Source organism: Micropterus salmoides, unplaced genomic scaffold (genome assembly GCF_014851395.1).
Source record: "Micropterus salmoides isolate LMB-PRFRI ecotype aquatic unplaced genomic scaffold, ASM1485139v1 Ms_hic_scaffold_22, whole genome shotgun sequence".
Classification (NCBI taxonomy): Eukaryota; Metazoa; Chordata; class Actinopteri; order Centrarchiformes; family Centrarchidae; genus Micropterus; species Micropterus salmoides.
The window spans coordinates 21,773,151-21,793,538 of NW_024041373.1; the positions used below are offsets into that span (position 1 = coordinate 21,773,151).

At 40.0% G+C, this 20,388-nt stretch overlaps 1 protein-coding gene across 1 annotated transcript in view; it reads left to right on the forward strand.

Moving 5' to 3' along the window:
* Positions 1-20,388, forward strand: part of camkmt (calmodulin-lysine N-methyltransferase) — a 111,949-nt gene that overhangs the window by 1,057 nt on the left and 90,504 nt on the right. The window contains exons 2-3 of the mRNA XM_038737597.1: positions 361-539; positions 1,110-1,174. Coding sequence (XP_038593525.1) covers positions 361-539; positions 1,110-1,174 — 244 coding nt within the window. The remainder of the gene's footprint in view (positions 1-360; positions 540-1,109; positions 1,175-20,388) is intronic.

A 20,388-nucleotide genomic window follows, 5' to 3' on the forward strand; every position in this document is an offset into this window, starting at 1 on the left:
TAGGACTATCTAATGTAATTAACTCTGCCAGTTAAGGATAAAAATATGCAAATTCATTCTTTGCAACATGTTTAGTCATATTTACAGGGCAATTCAATGTTAAAGTCTTTTTACAGCAACACACTTAATATGTTTAACCTTTAGTTCAATTCACAGTGTTGGGCTTCTGACTTTTAATGTTCCATTGAGTGAAGACCAAAACATGTCCATTAAAAGATGAGAACTGTCAAAACAGGAAAATGTGACATTCATTCTTCAAATGCTAAGACTTTATAGCTTATGAGAAGTTTTACCAATTAAGGCATGTGCTGTTTTGTGGAAATTGAAACTCCCCTTTATTTTCACTTTCAACTCTCACAGGCGTTGTGTCACAAGCAGGTGGACAGTCCAGAGGTCAAACAGGTGTCTGTTCGTAGGTTTGCCACATTTGACCTTTTCAGCAGGAAAAGGCTTGTGACACAAGACCCTAGTGATACCTCAGATGACCAGTGGGTGGAGTACAGAAGTGTCTACTTTCCTGAGTACAGTGCCTTACTCAGGTACACACACTTGAAAGGACGCATAAGCCTCTAGTTTCACAGAGACAGCGCACCACACAAGGGGTCATTTAATGATACCACAGCACATCAGACTATTTGGGTACAAGTTCCAGGTTTAGACATGTGTCTTGCTGTTTTTTTTATCATCAGGGTAAAAGAGCATAGATGAGATTACCTAAAATGATCTAGAATCTGTGGTTTGTTGTGAATCTAGAAGAAACCACTTTGCATATCATGTTGTTAAGGCATGTCCTATGAAACAGGTTGAAATAAAGAGATAGAAATGCTGTTGAATTAATGGTTATATGTAACTTTTATGTCTAAAAACTTTCAAATGTAACAAATGTTTTACAAATTTGATTTAGCTAACCACTTCCTCTAGTCAGTAATGTCAGCTATTGAGATTTGTAAATACATGACACATCAAATCCGTGCTCACTTTTTGGTACTTTCCCTTTGGCTCAATGCCATAAGTTTAAAATAGTAATTCAAATTTTTGTCTTTTTACACTGTCTGTAAGAAAATATAATATTCACACAATATAACCCTCTATATTTCTGTGCTTCTCAGGGATAACCTGGGGCCTCTTAGAGTCAATGAAGTGCTCAACAGTTTTGACAACACTGGTAATGTCTGTAAGTAGATACTTTATCTTACTATGAAGGCACTGTATTATTAATGTGTGTGTGTGTATGAGTGTGCATGTGATTATGTTTATAGAATTGCACTCCTCCCTGGCTTTTATCCACACACAAATGTGCTGAGTATATTTGCGTTAAGTGACACACACGTTTGTTCCTGGTGAGGACATCTCATTGACATAATGGATTCTGTAGCCCCTAACCCTAACTTTAACCATCACAACTACATGCCTAACTTTAACCCTTACCCTACCCCTAACCTTAACCTAATTATAATCTGAACCTTAACCCCCAAAAAGCAGTCTCTACCAGTTGGGACCTCAATGAGTCCCCAGCGGTGCATTTACGTGAATGTCCCCACCGGGAAATAAAAACATGAAACATACACACACACACACACACACACACACACACACACACACACTATAACTGTGGGTTAGCCCCATGCTGTGTGCTGTTAGTGTTTGATTGATGGTTTGATACAGGTGGTTTGATTCCATCTCTTTGAACTGGAGTATGTCTCTTGTGTTCTACAGTGGTTTATCATCTACTCATTCCTCCCAACTACCTTCAAATGTCCTTTAGAGGGAAAGTGGGCTCCAGTCTTCTTATTGCTTCAGTCGACAGTTATGATTGGTTTGGGAGAAAGGAAAGAGCATCTCAAACAGGGATTTGCACACGCTCTATGATATGGAGTGGAATAGCATCAACTGAAACGCAAACACCTTGATTTCACCTTCATTCTGTGAAGTTTTGGTGAGGCATTTAGCTTGACTGATTTTACTTCTGGTTGAGTTTGATTCAGTTTTTCTCTGTTCTGTCCAGTTATTGCTTATGTCTTTTAGCAATGTAAATCCAGTCATAGAGGTATTTCAGCTAGACATGCGTGACTGCATTTTATGAAACGGTTCACACACAATCTGTAATTTTTTCCAACAATCCAGGAAAGTAGAATTCTTAATAAGATTACAGACAATTTTGTGGTACTTTATATCATTCAAAGTTAATGTCATTGTATATATTACAACTACATTGTACAACTTTGTAGAAATATGTCTTCCACTACACCTCACCGGAAGTAAAAATTATTGCAACATAAGAAACAACAACAAGTGTATAAATATGGGTTCAGCTTCACAGACCTGCTCCACTGATGACAAATTTAGATGTGGCCCCTTTTAAGTTATTATGTGCCTCTTTCTGTGCAGGTCTGTCTTCACAGGCATGTGATAGGTTATGACAAAGGTCATGGGTTAGTGCTAACCAGCCAGATGGCTTCACAGGAGTCAGGGTCAGAGGTGAAGGTCATGGCTACAGGCTACTTCCTTGCACCCCAGTGTGCTCAGACAATATAAGTTGTGACACTGCTCAGTAGCAGCTCTCATTCCAGGTTGCCAGAATGGATAATCCCCTTTCTCTACAAATACACAATTGGATCAATACTTTTTATTTGTAGAGAGAAAAAGTTGAAGGCATCATGTTTTGCCTTTTGGCATTCCAGCAGCCTTCACTGTGTGCTCTGTGATTTGCAGATACCTCATACCCTCTGTTCTTTATCATCCTCCATTATAAAGCAGTAAATAGTAAAATTATATCCCTCACACTGCACATCTCCAAACCACTGACAGCATCCAGCTTTCTCAGTCTACCCCTCTTAGCATTTCTCCTCTTTCTTCCTTCCACCCCTCCATCCCTCTGTCCTCCCAGCTGGAGTCATGCTTGGCCAGATGGGTAACTGAGTTCCTGACTTGGCCTGGTGGATTAGCACAGCCGGAGATGAGAGCATAGAGGAGGGGAAAAGGGGGGGAGAAGGGGAGAAGGTGGGTGGGCATGCCAGAGGTTGTGTGTGTGTATGTGAGGAGTGGAGAGCCACTAGCAAGAGGACCTCGTTCCTCAAACAATGAGCCAGCCATCTCCCTCCTGTTCTCCATCTCATGTTTGGGACTAGTAATGCGTGAGATCAATTAGGATTGGTTGAGGGGAGGCTCTGAAAGGCCCAGAGGTAACCCTGTCACAGCTCTGGGGTATATTTTTCCAGATAGGAGTCAGAGAGAGACCCATCTAAATACACAAAACACACAGATACCTACTTATGTGTGCTTCTCACAAAGATATACAGCCACTACACTTGTCATTTTCTTGAAAAAAACAACAACGACATATTCACTTCGCCCGCCATCACACACTCTCCACTGTTCCTGCTATCTTGATAATCCCCTACCCCTGAGGTGTGGACAAGCCCAAATCCTAGGGGTCCTTGTCCTCCTGAATAGCAGGCTAAAAAGCCTGGCCGGATTAGTCCACTGCCTCCAAAATGTGTGGACTCAGCTTAAAATTGCAACCACCTCTCAGCATGACCCTCTCTCCCGGGTATTGTGTTTGTCCCACCGCTGTGCACGTATGTGAACAATATGTTGTTTCTTAAGGTGACGATAAGCTGGAGTCAGTGGTTTCATTTCAAGATCAGAGGAGCAGGCAAGTAGTCTTAATGAAGATGTTTTTGGAAATGGAGAGTGTGTCTAGAGATGACATTATATCACTGAGAGGACTACATATTGCTTTGTCTGTGATATCTGGGACATATGGGCACTTCTTCCCACAGTTAATAAGCATGTTATGTATTTTGAAGATATATTCAAACTCATATTAAACCATATATTTAGGTCGAAGTTAATAATGGTATAATTTATAGCCCATTACCTATTGTGTACATCAGTCGGTACTGCAACACAGGGAATGCACTTGTATGAAAATACTTAACTGTGCACAAATCAATAAAAGTAAAACAATAAAACTGACAAAACCAAATGAAGACACACAGTACTCAGTACTCAGTACTCACAGATCATTTTATTGTTGGTGCAGCAGGTGAAAATATGACATTCATGTGAACAAATAATTTTTGGAATTAGTTTCTGTAACGTCACATTTGTTCTTATGACATTATTATGATATTGCTGCTCTTTTTCACCATAGCTGCTTGTCAATTCATCGAGCATCATGCTGCTCCTGGTGTTGCTGTTAGTATCTCTTGCAGGTCGAGGGCATTTCGGGTCCAACACTTTGGACCCATGAAGACAACGACATGAGGGTACCCTGGTGTTTCATGGAGGGCACATGCATCAGCCAGTTGACAGGTGACATAGATACTCACCAATGTTTGCACTTGATGAGATATGCTAGTAATAAGCACCCCCTCTAGTGGTCATTCAGAAGTTGTGGCAATACCTCGTTATAATGTTAATTAATTATTTTTGCCCATTTCAGACTGATCTTGATCACTTTGAACTATTTGAACTTTGGACTTCTGACCTTCCTGGCTCTTTAGCTGACAGTGGGGGCTTGTAATTGTAAGAGAGCTTTGTACAGGTTTTGTATGGGGTTTTAGGGGTCCTTGTTTCCTGCTAGGGATCAGGAGTTTAGGACACAATACAGGCCCTTGGGGTTGGGTGACTAAGAATGCATCAGAGGAGGTGTGTGCATGTGTGTGTTTGAGAGGGTTTAGGTAGAGCTTGTTGACACTGCATGGCTTTCGGTAAGAGGGCTTGTTTGGCTCTGGGGTTACTTTTTGGGTTCATGTTGCAGGCAAAGGTCACATTGACACACCGGTATGCCCATATACACACAAACACACATACTCACAAACAGGAATAAATTATCTTTGCTGCGTGTTTTAGTGTTTGCAATCCTCCACTGGAAGGCATAGATGCAGTTAAGCACAGACTCATTTCCATGTGAGCGTCTTTGTGTGTGTGTAATCAAGAGCCAAGCATCTTAATGAAGCCTAATAGAGCCTTCTTCGCTACAGCTGTCATTGTCTGAATGGCTACTAGCCTTTCAGCCTCTCACTCATCCCTATTATCTCCCACAGACTTCACCTATCACCCCCGCTGGTAAATACTATAAGCCCAGAATGTTTGAGTGTTGTGAGGGAGGGCGGCGAGCGGAGGGTGGGGGTTAGCTGGTCATTTCTGTGTGTCGTATCTGATGTTTTCTGTAATATGGGGACTGTTTGTAGTTCAGGATGTTTGTAAAGAGGAAAGAGGATCAATGTCATCATAGGTCACTTAGTCAGTGTCTGAAATAAACATATCAAATAAGCCAATCATCACTGCACATGACTGTCTTCTTGTCACTTCCTGTTGCACTGTTGGAAAGGTTTGTGTGTGTTTTCTATATCCCGTGGATCTGTCACAGTCACGTATGCGTGTTTAATGTGTTGTACTGGTGTCTAAGTGTCCTTAGTGACTGTGTGCGTGTGTGTGTGTGCGCGCGCGCGCTTATGAGCACGTTCATGTGTGTGTTGTAATAGGTGCCCCCCGTAGCCTCCCCTTGTGCCAAGCCTTTAGCTGAGCCCTGTTTGCATAATTATGCTAATTCATTGTGCCATAGTGCTAATTAGACCTTGTTAGACAATAGCGCTAGACTGGGAGCTGGCAGGAATACACACACATACACACACACATGCTCACTCAGACTGTTGTGTCAATGACAAGGTTTGTGGTCCCCCTCTGCGCTGTTTATAACATGCTCTCTATAGAAATGGCTCTCTGCTAGCTCTGGACTGAGCTCAGGTGTCTCTATTTTGATTTAAACTAATGGAGCAAAAATCAATGTGAAACGAGAATACTACACAAGCATCCTCGGAATCTAATAAAATTAATCCATGCCCATATTCTCATTCTTTTGTATTTCTCCGACCTGTTGTTAATTGCTCCTTTGCCAGCAATTTGTTGTGTTTTTGTGACATAATCAATAATACAACCCTCAGTTTACTTTCAGTTGACAGTGTGATTTGATTATGAGTCAGTCCAGGTTAATTTTCATAATTTCTTGAAATACGGATTTTCAGATAGAAGGGTCTTATATTCCAAAATGGGTGCATGGCGTTTTGATGACAACATATTGGCACTTACATTTCATCAATTTTTCTGTAGCATGTATGTTAGTGTGTTAGTGAAAGGCTTTTATATGTCACCTATGTTCCTTTAATACAAAGGCCTAAATAACATTTCACATACTACCCCTTGACACATGATGATTTTAAAAAAAAGAACAATAATAATCATGTTTTTATTAATAGAGTCTTAACTTTTTTTATATGAACCTAGTCTTGTTTTAAATGTTAAGAATCTCTACTGCATAAATCACTTCAAATGAAATCCGGATAAACTCAACTGGCCTTTAGATTTGTTTTTTCATAGTATGCAACACAGATCCCTCTAACATGCTTCAGGAGATATCGAGTAGATGGATGAAGTTGTTGGGAATCAGCTAAACTCCCTACAGGAGCTTGTGCTAAAGGACAAAAACAACTTTTTTGCAGTTTTTGGATTGGTATTACACTGACGGGTTTTGCCTGGCAGCTTCTGTTGTTTGGCATTCTTTTTTGTGATAGCGAATAATTTGACACATCATGACATATTGAGCTGCAGTGTTTTTATCAATAGGACAGGCTACATGTACCATAAAGTGGTAAACAGGGATCAATACATGTGACTAGCCATGCAGCCTGTTGGAAGTTATGCTGCTAGAAACAGAAGTATACTTCAGAGATTTTTAATTTTAATAGATTATGTTTTAAGTGAAATAATTATTGTTTTCTTGAGTAATAAATGCAGAAGGAATGGTTCTTAAAGACATTATGTTGTTTGATTAACATTGTTCAAATAAGCCAAATGAATCATACCAAGCAAGCACAAATACATATTTTGCAGGTTTGCCACTTCTCTATGTTCTTTACAGTTGGATAAAAATGACTAAAATGCTCCATAATGTTGTTCAAGAGCATTTTTAGCCATTGCCACAGTAATTGTTTCTAAGTCAATAATTAAACCCCTAAACACAAAAAGACAGTAAGTGGATGTGGCTTTTAAAGTGTGGATGCACATGCACGCCCATGTGTATGTGGTGTGTGTGTGTGTGTCACTTTGTGGGTTAGGAGTGGGGGTTGGAGGTAGTGTAAGCAAGACTTGAGTGGCTTGAGGGCACATTGAAAGAGTTGCCGGTTGACTTAATTGAAAGTAATTGATTTTCGCTTCTGTAGCCTTGTCTCCTCCTTCAGTTCACCGGAGGAAACGAGGAACAGGGACTTGCCTGAAGTAGTGTTGGGTGTTGGAAGCTTCTTGACACTTTAAAAGTAAACAGTCTCCACTCTATATCGGAACACAGCTTGATGCTTATGTGCAGATGCACACATAAATGTGCATGTGCATGCACACACATGCACATGCACATTCCCTGCAGTAAACCACCATTATGACTTTGAGCTGTTGGGTTTAGCGTTGCTCAGGGAGCCCTCTCCCATTATAGCCAGCAGTTGATTATGTGAATTTGTGCATGACTGAGAGTTTTTGTGTGTGTGTCCAGATGTGTGTGCACGTGTGCACTATTACCAGTAAGCGGTTGGGATTAAGTTCAGGAAATGAGTAGAGCATTAAAGGGGGCTTCCCTGCCCAGTGCTCTTGCATTGTCACCACTCCTAATACTCAGCTAATTACAAGGACATACTTTAACAGCAAGCTCAGTCCGTAACCCTCATGTCTCTCCACCTCATTCCCTCCCTTTCTTAAGTTACCCCCTTACCCTAGAATTAGGGGATGAAATAAAAGAGAGAAAGAAAAAAGAAAGAGTAATAACAGGTCGCTCCCCTCCCTAAAAGCATGCCTTCCCTCTGGACGGATACAATTATTGGATTTTTCTCCATTTAAGTCACCCAACCCCTATGTGCCCCTCCTGGCAATGTCCCCTATGGTGCCTAAGCTCAGCATACACTGGCCCCTCCAACCATGTAATACACACACAAAGAAAGAGAGTGAGAGAGAACATTATATAATGGCATTTAGTTGTGATTAACAGTTGGATCATCATTCCATATCACTAACATTAAATAAAGATAAGTTTGAAGCTTTTGTTCATGCAAAAGGCTTTTTATGTTTGAAGGTAAAAAATATAATATAATATGTGTTAAAAGCTATGGAGGCTGGACAAAGAAGTGCGCCAGCCGTGCTGTTAATTTCCATATAGCATAAGCAGTTATGTTTTCTTAGTTGTTCAGTAGTTCATAGCCAGGAATCTGTCATTTTTCAAAATAATTCAAAATTTTTTATATTACTTTTAGTTAAACGTATCAGTCGGTACACAGGCATGTTGACTCATTCAGAGTTATATACCCCTCAAAGAAATGCTTATAGTTGTTATTTTTGATTGCAGACTTCTGGGCTGCCTTTAGTATAGAATCTTTTACATCAGCCTTTCACATGGTCACTTGCAGTCACGATGATGAATACCGCCTTGGGTAACTACACAAAAGTACACGAGAGTGGCGCCAATTTACGGAACTTAAAGTACAAAGCTACAGACACACATTTTGAAAATGCTGTTTCTTAAAGCACACAGAATGTACCCATTATAAGGCAAAATATCTTGAGGGTGAGGGATCTAGGTGAACCCGCATGAGTGTGTACCATAAATGTATGTGCGCGCGCACACACACACACACACACACACACACACACACACACACACACACACACACACACACACACACACACACACACACACACACACTCACTCAAATGTGCTGAGTATACTTGCATTAGAGAGCTAAGTGATTAGTGCATGGTATTAATTTGGCCCTCCTCCCTCTTGTACCCATCAAGTGCCCCACTGTCTTTTTTCAGAGGCAAGTGCGCATATTCAAGTGCATGAGTTTGTGTGTGTGTATCTTTATGTGTGTGTAATGTCCCTGATGATGTTTTAAAACAAATAGAGAAAAAGAGTAATGTGATTAGTGTGTTAGTCTGGAAGTGACAAGCTATTGGAAATGTCTACATGGACATATGGGAATAGGCTTTGGCTCCATTCCAAATGCTCAGAATGTGTGTTTCAGTATTTCCTTGCTTTGCATTGGTTTCACCACTTTCACCTGATGTGAAGATAAAATTAATAATTCTGCAGTTTTTAAATAGTTACTTTTTTCTGGATCATCTTTTTTACATTGACAACTGGAAAGCACAATTTCTTTGGGAGATGTTTTCTTGTAAAGCAGTTTCCCCTCACAAAAGCTTTCTTGCCTTTATTTTCAGCCTTTTGAAGCATAGCAACCTAAAGCTAATTTTGATCACCCAAACCTTTTTAGGAATCAGGAATTATTTCAGTTTCAAGTCATTGAATGTATAAAGCGTCATCATTAATTATCAATAAATTAATCCTCAATTCCTGGGATTATTTTCTCATAAAGCCCGAACAAAGAGGGGGAGCAGCTGCCTGTCAGCCTTCAACCTGTCAACATGTCTAAACTGAAACTGCTAATGTGTTTGCTATTTAGCTAAGGAGCCATTAACTAGCTTAGTGACTCACTGTACAGCGTTAATGCACAAACTGCTACAGTTCACTCTGTCAGTCTCTTGCTGTCAGAGACTTCCTAAATAGCCCCACAGGGGCCTTTAACTGTCAGTTGTCTGTGCTAATGCTAAAGTAGGTGTTGACGCTAATGGGTATGCTAAATGCTAATGTGAGCTAGCGTGGGCCTCTGAGGGGAAAGTTAACTGATTTTCAAGTGGCCCCCTGAGAGACTGCCCTAATCACTAACTAACTGTAGCATTTCTCTGGGGCTGCAGATTGAAGGCACTAAAGGAGTTGTGGCTGCTCTAACTGCTATCTGCCATATTGTGCTGTGGTTTTACTCATTTGAGAATATTATGTGAAAGAGATTTCATTAATTGGTCTATTTTCTGTGTTTGACATTAACCACCTGCAGAAGTTAGAAAGACTGAGACAATTTCTTATTGTTAAAATAATATTAACCTTTTAGATTTCCTTTAATTATGAAGTTAAATGGCTTTTAATGTGTTTGAGGCCTCACTCACTCACTCACTCGCACACACACACACACACACACACACACACACACACACACACACACACACACAGTACACTTTTTTACACTCTTATTCTGTCCGTTTATCTGTCCACAGCAGGCCATGGCGCCACAGACTCTTTGTTTGCCAGTTGAGGCACTCTCTTTCTCTCGCTCTCTCTCTCACTCTCTCTCTCACTCACTCAAACACTCGCACACTCACACACTCACACACTCACTCACACACACACACACACACACACACACACACTGAAACATAATCTGCATTGAAGGTCTTTATATATTTGCAGCTTTGAGAATCCTTCATTGATGTTTCAAGATGTAATGTAATTTTTATGTAATTGCATAATTTTATTTTAATCATTCATGGGTTACATTTACTAATAAAATGATTTCGGAATATTTGTATCACAATAAATGAAAATCAGCTAAGCTCAATAACATGGGACAGTGCTACTGTTGTTGTTACTGAAACAAACACAGCCAGAAAAACATAAAAAGAAGGAAAACCATGTAAATCGAGATACAAAAATTCAGCCAGAATATGTGAAATCACAGCAGGACAAAAAGCAACATCCCAGCCTTTTTCTTTTTGGTTAATTGATCCGACCCCAACCCTAAAACACTCCAGTTAATCTGCCACAGACAGAAAGTCACAAGTGATCAGGACTAGTGAACGAACAGAAGTCCACAACATATTTGAATGATTATTGTTTTAGATTCATAATTTAAGGTATGCAAATGTAGTGTCTGCCTTGCCTAACCCAAAGCATACCACAAAATAAGTTTCTCCAAAACACAAAACTGCTTTAACTTTTTTTTTGGAGAGTAGGGGGAGGGAGTAGAAACAAAGGAGCAATTACACCCTTTGCAACCTTGTGTTTTACTGTCTTATTGCTAAAGATAAAAGGGTAAATGTCTGATATACCACTAGGTTCTGATGTTATTAAACACATCTGCTCATCTGCACAAGTACACAACAAATCTATGCGGATATGTGTGTGTCTACTTAACATGTAAGTGTGTGTGGGTGTGTCTCAGTTGGACAGAAGGGATTACAGGAAGATTGGTGTGCAACCAGGTTGCTAGACGGATCCCCTCCTAACTCTCCATGCTGCCCCACTGGGCCTTTCATCAAGTGTGCGTGCGTGCGTGCGTGCGTTCAGGGCTGGAACCAGAGAGGGAGGGTTAAGTGTGGGATCACAGATGAAGGCATAATTTTTCAGTACCCTACATCTTCTTCCTCCCTCCCTTTCCTTCTTTTCGTTACCTCTCTTTTGTTACCTCTGTGTGTGTCTTTTGACTTCCTTTCTTCTGAATTCATCTTTCTATTACTTATATAAGTATAAATTATACCTTTTAGACATGGAAAACAGGCTACACTCAAGGGGTTCATTTATGGGTAAGAAACAATTGGACCGTTACACACTGTACATGCATTTTGAAAGCACTTCACTCCTGAGCTGCTAAGTACGAAGTATGAAATATTTTTTTTGTGGAGCCTGGTTCCATGGACAGCCATGAATTGAGGTACTATAAGCTAGGCTAAGCTCACTGCTCACCATACCTTCTGACAGCATTAAAAAAAGGTTTATGTGGTTCAGGATTAGTTAATTAATTTATGAGTAAATAAATATGATTAGTTTTTTGATACTAGATTAAGTGTTAAAGTACATTTTCATACAAACAAGGCTAACAAAAATGTCTGTTTCCAGGTTCTTAAATGTGAGGATTTGCTGTTTTTCTCTGTTATATATCATTATAAGTTCAATATCTTTGGGTTTTGCAAAAAACAAGACATTTGTAGATGTCACCTTGGACTCTGAGGAATTAATCAAAAAAACTAAACTAAAACTCAAAAAAAATTGTCAGGTTAATTGATAATTAAAACAATTGTTATGGGCAACTGTTTTCTGGATAAGTGGGGAAAATATAAAAACAAAGCAAAACCTTCAGACAAAAAATTATCCAATACTATAGTGTTATCTCCAATAGCATTATTAGGCCTACAGTAGTGCAAGTTTAAGTAGATCTAAATACTTGGTCGAAATCTTTAAGCTTTTTTAAAGTAAACAATGAATTAGGGAAGATTTGTAAGAAGATTTTTCACTCCTGCACGGCAGAGTTGTAGCTGACTATGTCAGTGCTGCAGGTTCTAATTTTCTCTTCCTGTGCTGCTGGTAACATCTTCCCTTCCTGTTTCAATCCTTTCCACCAATCTTTTCCTCTCTGCTGTGCTTCTTCCCTCCCTCTCTCTCTACCTTTCTCACACTCTCCACCCACCAGTAATTGCACAATCTTCCCATCACCACCATAATCATAACAGCACAAATTCTGTGCTACTGTGTAACCACTGCCAGTCTACGCACAAACACACAATCCAAACACACATACTGACTCACATGCACACGCACGCACGTGTCCTGGAGGAGAAATACAGTTGGAGCTTTTATGCTGCTTTCCCAAGTGGCTTTTTTCGAGCACAGCCACAATGGAGGGCCTAATGTGGATTTGTTTAGAGAGCTGGTTAATTGGAGTGGGATGCTCTAATTGCAACTCTTTCATGGTGTGTGTGCGTTTGTGGATGTGATTGTGTGTGCAGATGTGAGTGTCACCTGGCCTTTGTTTGGACTGTGTGCGGGAAAACATTTGCTCAGCTATAACTACACTACACAAACACTATAAGCTACATAACACACACATAAGGGGTTTGAAATGTCTAAGTACAGAGAGTGCGAGAGAAACAAATAGAGAGAGCTGAATACATGAATAGTACGCCTTATAATAAGTATAAGCTACTGTATTTTTAGAGCCCCCCCCCCCCCCCCCCCCCCCTCCATTTATATGAATGCACAACATCTGTTTGTGCACTTGTATCTATACAGTGCTTTCCTCTGTCTCTTTTTGTCAGTGTTGTCCCCCAGTTGGGGGTGCTCTAAGTCTTTGTATGACTCTACTGCTGGCTGGTGTTTGTGCATGTGTGTGTGCATGGATGCCTGGCTATCTGTATATATCAAAGCTACTTGCCAGTTTGGTATCTGTGTGGTTATACCACAGTGCCCTGGCGTCCCTTTTGCCTTTTTAGGACGCTTTACCTGTAGTTCGGTTCATTTGAACCAGACCAAGGGAAAAAATTTATTTTAGTTCTGGTCCAGTTCATGTTCACACTGACCTTTTACAAACAAACCAAGAGGAATAAACGTGAAGTTATACAGACTGACAGGTAACTCGTTGATTGGACTATTTTGCCGATTGTCATCCTGCATCATCAGAGCCCACGTGGGGAAATCAATTTCTGGCAACTGACAGAAGTTTAGCAGCACTTTAATGCTTCTGATGTGTATATATATGCGCTTTGGTGTCACAAAAAACTCACAAAGAAACAACAGATATAAGCATTATCAGGATTATTACACTGTAAATCGACCGCAGGTTATGAAAAATTATACTTCTAGAGTTATTACCGTGGGATCGCTGTCACAAACTTTTTAAAGGACTTACTGAACTGACAATGTAGACAGTAGAAGCACAGCATTTTAAACAACTTTTGACCTATTAATCAGGGAAAATGCCTGCTCTGAGATTCCTGCGTGGTTACCAAATGATCTGTGTACAAGGCTTACACAGATCAGTTAGGCTATAGGATTGCTTCCTGAACACATTTCGCCATCAGCAGATAGATTTATTCGTAGTTTAGCTTTTGATATAATGCTAAAATCACATATCCGTTTTCATAAAAGCCTGCGGTTGGCTTGTTTGCTTTCACATTATAAGCGAAATGCACCAGAGCCGAGACAACCCTTTTCAAGCGGTCTTGGTGCAGTTGTTTGGTCCGCACCAGAGTCCGATTGACTATCAGCCCAAATGAACCTCACTAACCGGGCAAACACATACTCTAGATATTCACAGGTTTTAGATACAGGCCTAGTAGTTTTCAGTGTGGTTGTTAGGCCTACTAGTAGCCAGCTGCTCAGTGGGTTACAAGATATAGGAGACTAAATGAGTAGGGATTTGTAATGAATGCAGATGTTTCCATACAGGACACGAGGGGTCACTGATGAGTATGAACATCATATAAATTATATACAATGGCCTTCTGAGCAAAGTGTTAGAGATTGCGCTCCACCACTATCATCAGAACATCAAATAAGGGAATATCTTGAGAAAGAATGATGTTCAATCCTCCAGCAGAGTTAAAGGAGCATTGAAACAGCTGTGGAGGCTCATGGTGGCTTTCTTTTATTTTGTCACTCATCTGTATGTAAAAAATTGTAGCCCATCTGCTAATAAAGCAGTTTTTTTTAAAAACAGTTAAAATTGATTGGTATTGATCAGTTTTATCCATTTCCCTCTTTCTGAATCTTTTCTTTCATTCCTCTCTCTTTCATCCACTTTCCTCCTCCTTGCCTGTATTCATTTGATTTCTCCTTTGACTTTCCCTCTTTACTCCAGTCTGTCCAGTTCTCTTTCAGTCTTAGTCCACCATCCACTTATGATGATTGTGTGTGTGTGTGTGTGTGTGTTTGTATATGTGGGTACCTCTGTGTGAGCGAACACATGGCATGCCCTAAGTGGGCCACAGGCCTAAAGCTAATCAATGATCGTCATTTAAGCCATTCTCATCCTGCGAACACACACACCACAGTGCTTTGCTGATCAATTGAAAATAAGTGTTATTCACTTTTGCTTGTCTGCTAAAGGACATTGACAGAGCCATGGATGGTCAGTCTCTATTTCTCTTTAGAATATTCTCCGTTTCTTTGTGTAGTCCTGTGTTTAGTTTTCATCATTTGGCATTATGAGACAAGAGAGTGATCTCTTTTGTTAGCGTAAGTGTATGTGTTTGCCTTTCTCTTTGCTTGTGTGTGTGTGTGTGTGTGTGTGTGTGTGCAAGTGTTTGCAGGGTCAGTCTAAATGGAGACGTATTATTAGTAACCATTCTGAGCATGGTCACTGTAGTTCCCCAGCAAGGCAATCAGATCACTTAAGAGGCTGCTTGGTCTATGGCCTAAAGCTTCCTGTCTCTCCTTGTATGTGTCTCTCACTCTCTATCCTTTAATGCCCCTCTCCAACACACACAAAAACCCCAGCAGCCATGGCCGTCACCCCTTATCTTCTCTCTCCTCACCCTGCTTCTTCTCCTCCCTACCACTCCTGCCTCCTGTCCTTTACCTCCATGGGGGGAAAGAAGGACAAGGTCATGAAGATAAACAGAGAAAACTGAAAGTGGAAAAGAGACAGACAGAGAGAGCTGAAATGAACCATCTCATTTAGATGTTAGCCCTTGGGCGGCTGTGGTGAGAGGCTAGCTAGCCTGGCGGATAATGCCCAATTGTGTATAAGACATTATTTAGCTTCAGTTAGCCGGCTGCTTTGACAAGCTATTACTGGAAAGAATGAAGAGCAGGGTAATGCAAGACTCCCCCTGTGGGTTGGGGTGGGGGGAGGTGGGTAACTGCCCCTGGGACCCAGTGGCATAGACATTGCACCAGTAATGTGAAAGCAAAGCAGAATAAAAATACACACTAAAATATACACTAATGCGTGTGTGTATTTGTGTGTATCTGTGTGTGTGTCTTGGACAGCTTGCTTAGTGGACTGTTTCCATCCATGCATGCACATTGAGGACAACATTGCCACAGAGAGTCAGCTCTTTGTGCTGCATATGAACCTTGTTCACTTGAGTAGGCCGTTTAGAGAAAGGTCTCTCAACCTCAGTGACACAGAGGAGTTTGATATGGAAACCCATGCGTCTGTTCCCATGGCCTCGGGATTCTAAATGACATCCATATCAAATCCACATCAGTGGATAAAACAACACAAAGGCAGCTTAATCAATATTGTATCTAGAATTATTTTTCATTTTTAGACAGTTTCAGCCACTTCATTTTGTGCCAGTCATGCAGTTTCAATATATGTTAAGATATGTAAAGTAATTTTATGCAGTTTGTGTTTTTGCTCAGCTACAAAGCATTGAACACCCCTACTGAATCATATCCCCTCGCACCGAAATTTCCTCCTGATCAACCTTCTCTCACACAGACGCCTCGTCCCAAGAAATACAGTTGGACAATATAGCGCCAACTTTTTCAGTTTCTTGTAATACTGCGTGTAATCTTTTGAGAGTAGCTTATTCTACTGTTGTGCATAAAGCAACTCTACTCAGTTGTACAATGTAAATATGTTTATACAGTAGTCTCCATATATGCCTTAAATACATCTATTTTAATGATATTTTAATTTACATTTTAGGGCTTTGAGTCAAGTCAGTTTTATTTTTATAGCCCAAGATCACATATTTGCCTCAAAGGGCTTTACAATCTGTACAGTCTCTGTCCTTTGACCCTCGGAAGGAAAAACTACACCCTTTAATTTGGAAAGTAACTGTTATTTTCATAATCATTTAGTCTCTCAGGTTATTGATTAATTTAATAATCATTTAGTTTTCTCAAAAAGAGTTGGAAACAAAAGTTGTGTTGCAGTTTTACTTATCAATGTATTTGTATTCTTAGCTAATTTGAACAGTTTAGGTTTACCTGTGTGTCAAGCAGAGATCTTTCCACAATTGACAGTGTAGTAGACAAACATGTCTTTCTGTCCAAAAAGTAAAAGCAAATCAAGTGTTTTTAAATGCCTTCTTATTATCAAAGAGATAGTTAATTATGTGGACCCATGAGTGAATTCATGTTGTCCAACTGCCTTACCTTGTTTCATTATTGATTATAAACCTATACTGTATCGTGTAGGTGCATTGTTTACAACAGTGTAAAGCAAGGCTTCATTATGTTACTGCTGCTATCATCAGCAAGCGCATTATGTAATCCCTGTTCCTCTGCCCCTGCCTCTTCTTCCTTTATTGTCAGATGCTTGCATTTCCATGCATCTACCATAACAACAATGAGCCTTGCCGATTTGGTGACCACTCAGAGGATCAACAACCATTATGCTTTTATGAATGTTCCACTTGTATTTTTCTTAGTGCTGATGTGACCCAGGCTCCTTAAATGCCCGGGTATCCACAAACCCCACATTGCTGCTTGAAAGAAATTTTAAGTTACCATGTTCACTCTCACGGATTCTGTAAAATGCTCTGTAGTTGTTTAAATGGCAAGTTAGTAAGTCATTTTTGTCTAAAGCACACCCTGGTGGAAAACACTAGAAGATGGATACCTGTACTGAGCTCAGCCTTGAATCTACAAAGACTATTGAAAATTTTTTTCATTTAAAAAATGCAAATCCGTTATTATATATCCATTATCATTATTGTTGGAGCAATGTAATGACCTGGTGGTGCCTTATATAAAGCTATTTTTAAGTCCCAGTGCAGAAAACTAATAAGTCAAGAAATACACAAATGAATAAATTAAAGTTAAGTAGATAAACCTTGAATTTATTTATTTATTTATTTTTTTTTATTCACCTGAATTTTGAACATTTAGTAATTTTCTATATTTTTTAAAAAGTACAAAAATGCAATAACACACACACAAAAAAATCCTGTAACAATAATGATCCTGTCCTCATATATGCAGAGCAATGTAAAACATGGAAGAGCTTGGAGAGAAGAGGAGACAGAGAAGAGGAGAATGTCTAATAGAGATGGGCTATATCATTACACTGTTATATGTGTAATCTATTGTGCTGCCATTGAACGGCAGCAGCATGGCTTTGGCAGTAGGCCATGCACACACACACACACACACACACACACACACACACACACACACACACACACACACACACACACACACACACACACACACACACACACGCTGTGCCTCCAGTGGGGCAGTAATAGAGGGTGTGAGTGTATTAGTCGCTACAGTCCAAGTGTTAAGTGCTGGCCTGGTGTGTGTGAGATCGATGACAGCCGGGCGGCCCCTCATCCCCACAAGCACACACATAGACACACACATAGCTGTGACACATAGCCTGGGGTCAGGGGTCATACACAAACAAGGCTGTCTCTCAAACACACACAGACATCTCCCTCTCTATTTCTGTGTGTATAAACGTATAAACGTATGTATCAAAAACACTTTCTGTGTCTATTATACACACACACAGCCATACATATACCCATCCTGTCCTGTGACCATAGGGAGGGGCCTGCTGTCAAGCACCGTTGGCCCATCGATACTCGGGCAGTGCACTAATGCCTGCTGTCTGCTGATGGACGCTGGCCTGCCTCCAGGGACCATTATACTCAGTGGGACACAGACACACACATACAGTACACAAACACACATCAGTATACCAAAATGGAGCACATAAACAAACCTAGTAATTGCTTGCACACACAGTTTGTACACATAGTAAATACTTGCAGGCTCAAAACACCACACATACATGTAAGTAAAATAGCTACGTGCATGTGTATTCAGAGCACTGCACATGTTTACTTTTCACAGTGTAAAACTCACAGAAGTGTTGGATTCAAGTTGGACATCCTAAACAAAGACACAACAACATGTACAGCATTAATCACGTTATGGTAGCTCTGTAACAAGGTAATGCAAGTTGAGATTAAACAAGTATGCATATTGCATTATCAGTTTGGGCAATGAAACCCTCAGCATTAGCACATTAAATTAAATTTAAGATTCAAAGGTCACTTAGGCCACTTAAAAAAAATCATATTAAAAATGTTTTGCTTGATATAAAAATGTATTATTAGAAATTATCACCTGTAACTTTGATGTAAACACAGAGAAACACTAATAGTAAACACGGTTTAAGGAACTCCACTTTCACTGTGTTTGGAAAATTGTTCCCAAGTAATTAGCTTGAATATAACATGTCACTTAGATGGATGCGGTAAATCACTCTTAGCTTCTTCAATTGAGGATTTAGAGAATCTGACAGAAAAGGGAGTTTATTGTCTATGATGGTCTTACTATAAGTCTTATTTTGACTTTGGCTTGACTACTTTCTCTTTCCAATATTTTCCAAGCATGTCAGTGTGCAGATCACGTGTCAGTATACGTCATATGGCGTAGTGAATTGCTGCTGTAATATTTTATGATGCCATCCCACACACTCCTCTTCTTTCCTACCCTGAGCCAGGCAGTAGGGTCATTAGGTCACTAGCGTTCACATAGCTAAAATCACCAGAGTGCTGCAGTATCAAGTGCTATGTTCTGATCCTTTGCCTTGCTATCCATCGAACTGCAATCCAGACCCCATTAGTGCTATTTTACTGTGGCTTTTTGGTCCTTCTCTTTGTTCTCTTTTCCTTAGCACCAGAAGCCTCGTTTTTGCAGATCCCTCAAATCCATCCAATTGAATATAACTCTCACAGATCTGTATTAGTCACTGAGTGTCAGGCTCAGCACGTTTTAGGTGAATTAGCTGAACAGCAGATGTGCTGAAGTTTGTGAAAGAGAAGAAGATTATCCTACAGTGGATGATTCAAAGTTGGTCCATGTGTCTGAATTCTTCATATGTAAATTGATCACAATTGATCAAAATTCAAAAGGCTGAGCAAAACTAACAAACCAGTGTTTTACATTTGAGATTTTTACTAATTTAGCTGACACTTTTATCCAAAGCGCACACCTCTTGAGCAGCTAGGGGTTAAGTATCTTGCTCAAGGACACACTGGTGAATGTGTCACCATCAAATCCAGGTCTCCCACACAAATGCCTTAAATGTCTTATCCACTGTACCATCGCCACCCCATATAGGTTTGATTTGAGCACCCCCAAGAGTATATATGGCTAGACAAGCTTTATTTATCATTCAGAGGAAACAGTACCTTATTAATCTAACACATGCAGATCTCAGACCCAGTCTGCAACAGTGCTCATTGGACACACCCCAAGAAAACGTAAGACCTGTGGCAAACACTCTACTCTTCCAGTTGGGACAGTGTAGTGTTTGAAATCATAAAACTGAACAATAAAATTAAATATAAATCTAGACACATGTTGTCACACTGACTACAATACATAAACATGTACTATATGACACTTAGAGTGTGAGTGATCTTATAACTCAGGTACACAAGTTGCAGCAGCTGTCCACATAATTTTTGCAGAATGCCGTATCTGTTAAACAAGAGTTAAACAAGAGTCTGCAGCCATGCTAGTGGCTATTTGGGCCTTCACGGCAGTGCTTTGAGCTAAATGCTAATGTCAGCATGTTAACATGTTCACAATGACAGTGCTAACATGCTGGTTTTAAGCAGGTATAATATGATTTATTTCATTTCATTTATTTGTTTATTTGACAGGGGACAGTGCTCATTAATCAACAGCAAAGTAACTGCAGAGGAGCCAGAATTAGCTCAACAGGCTAATTTTCATTTGTTGTATAATGTTTACTA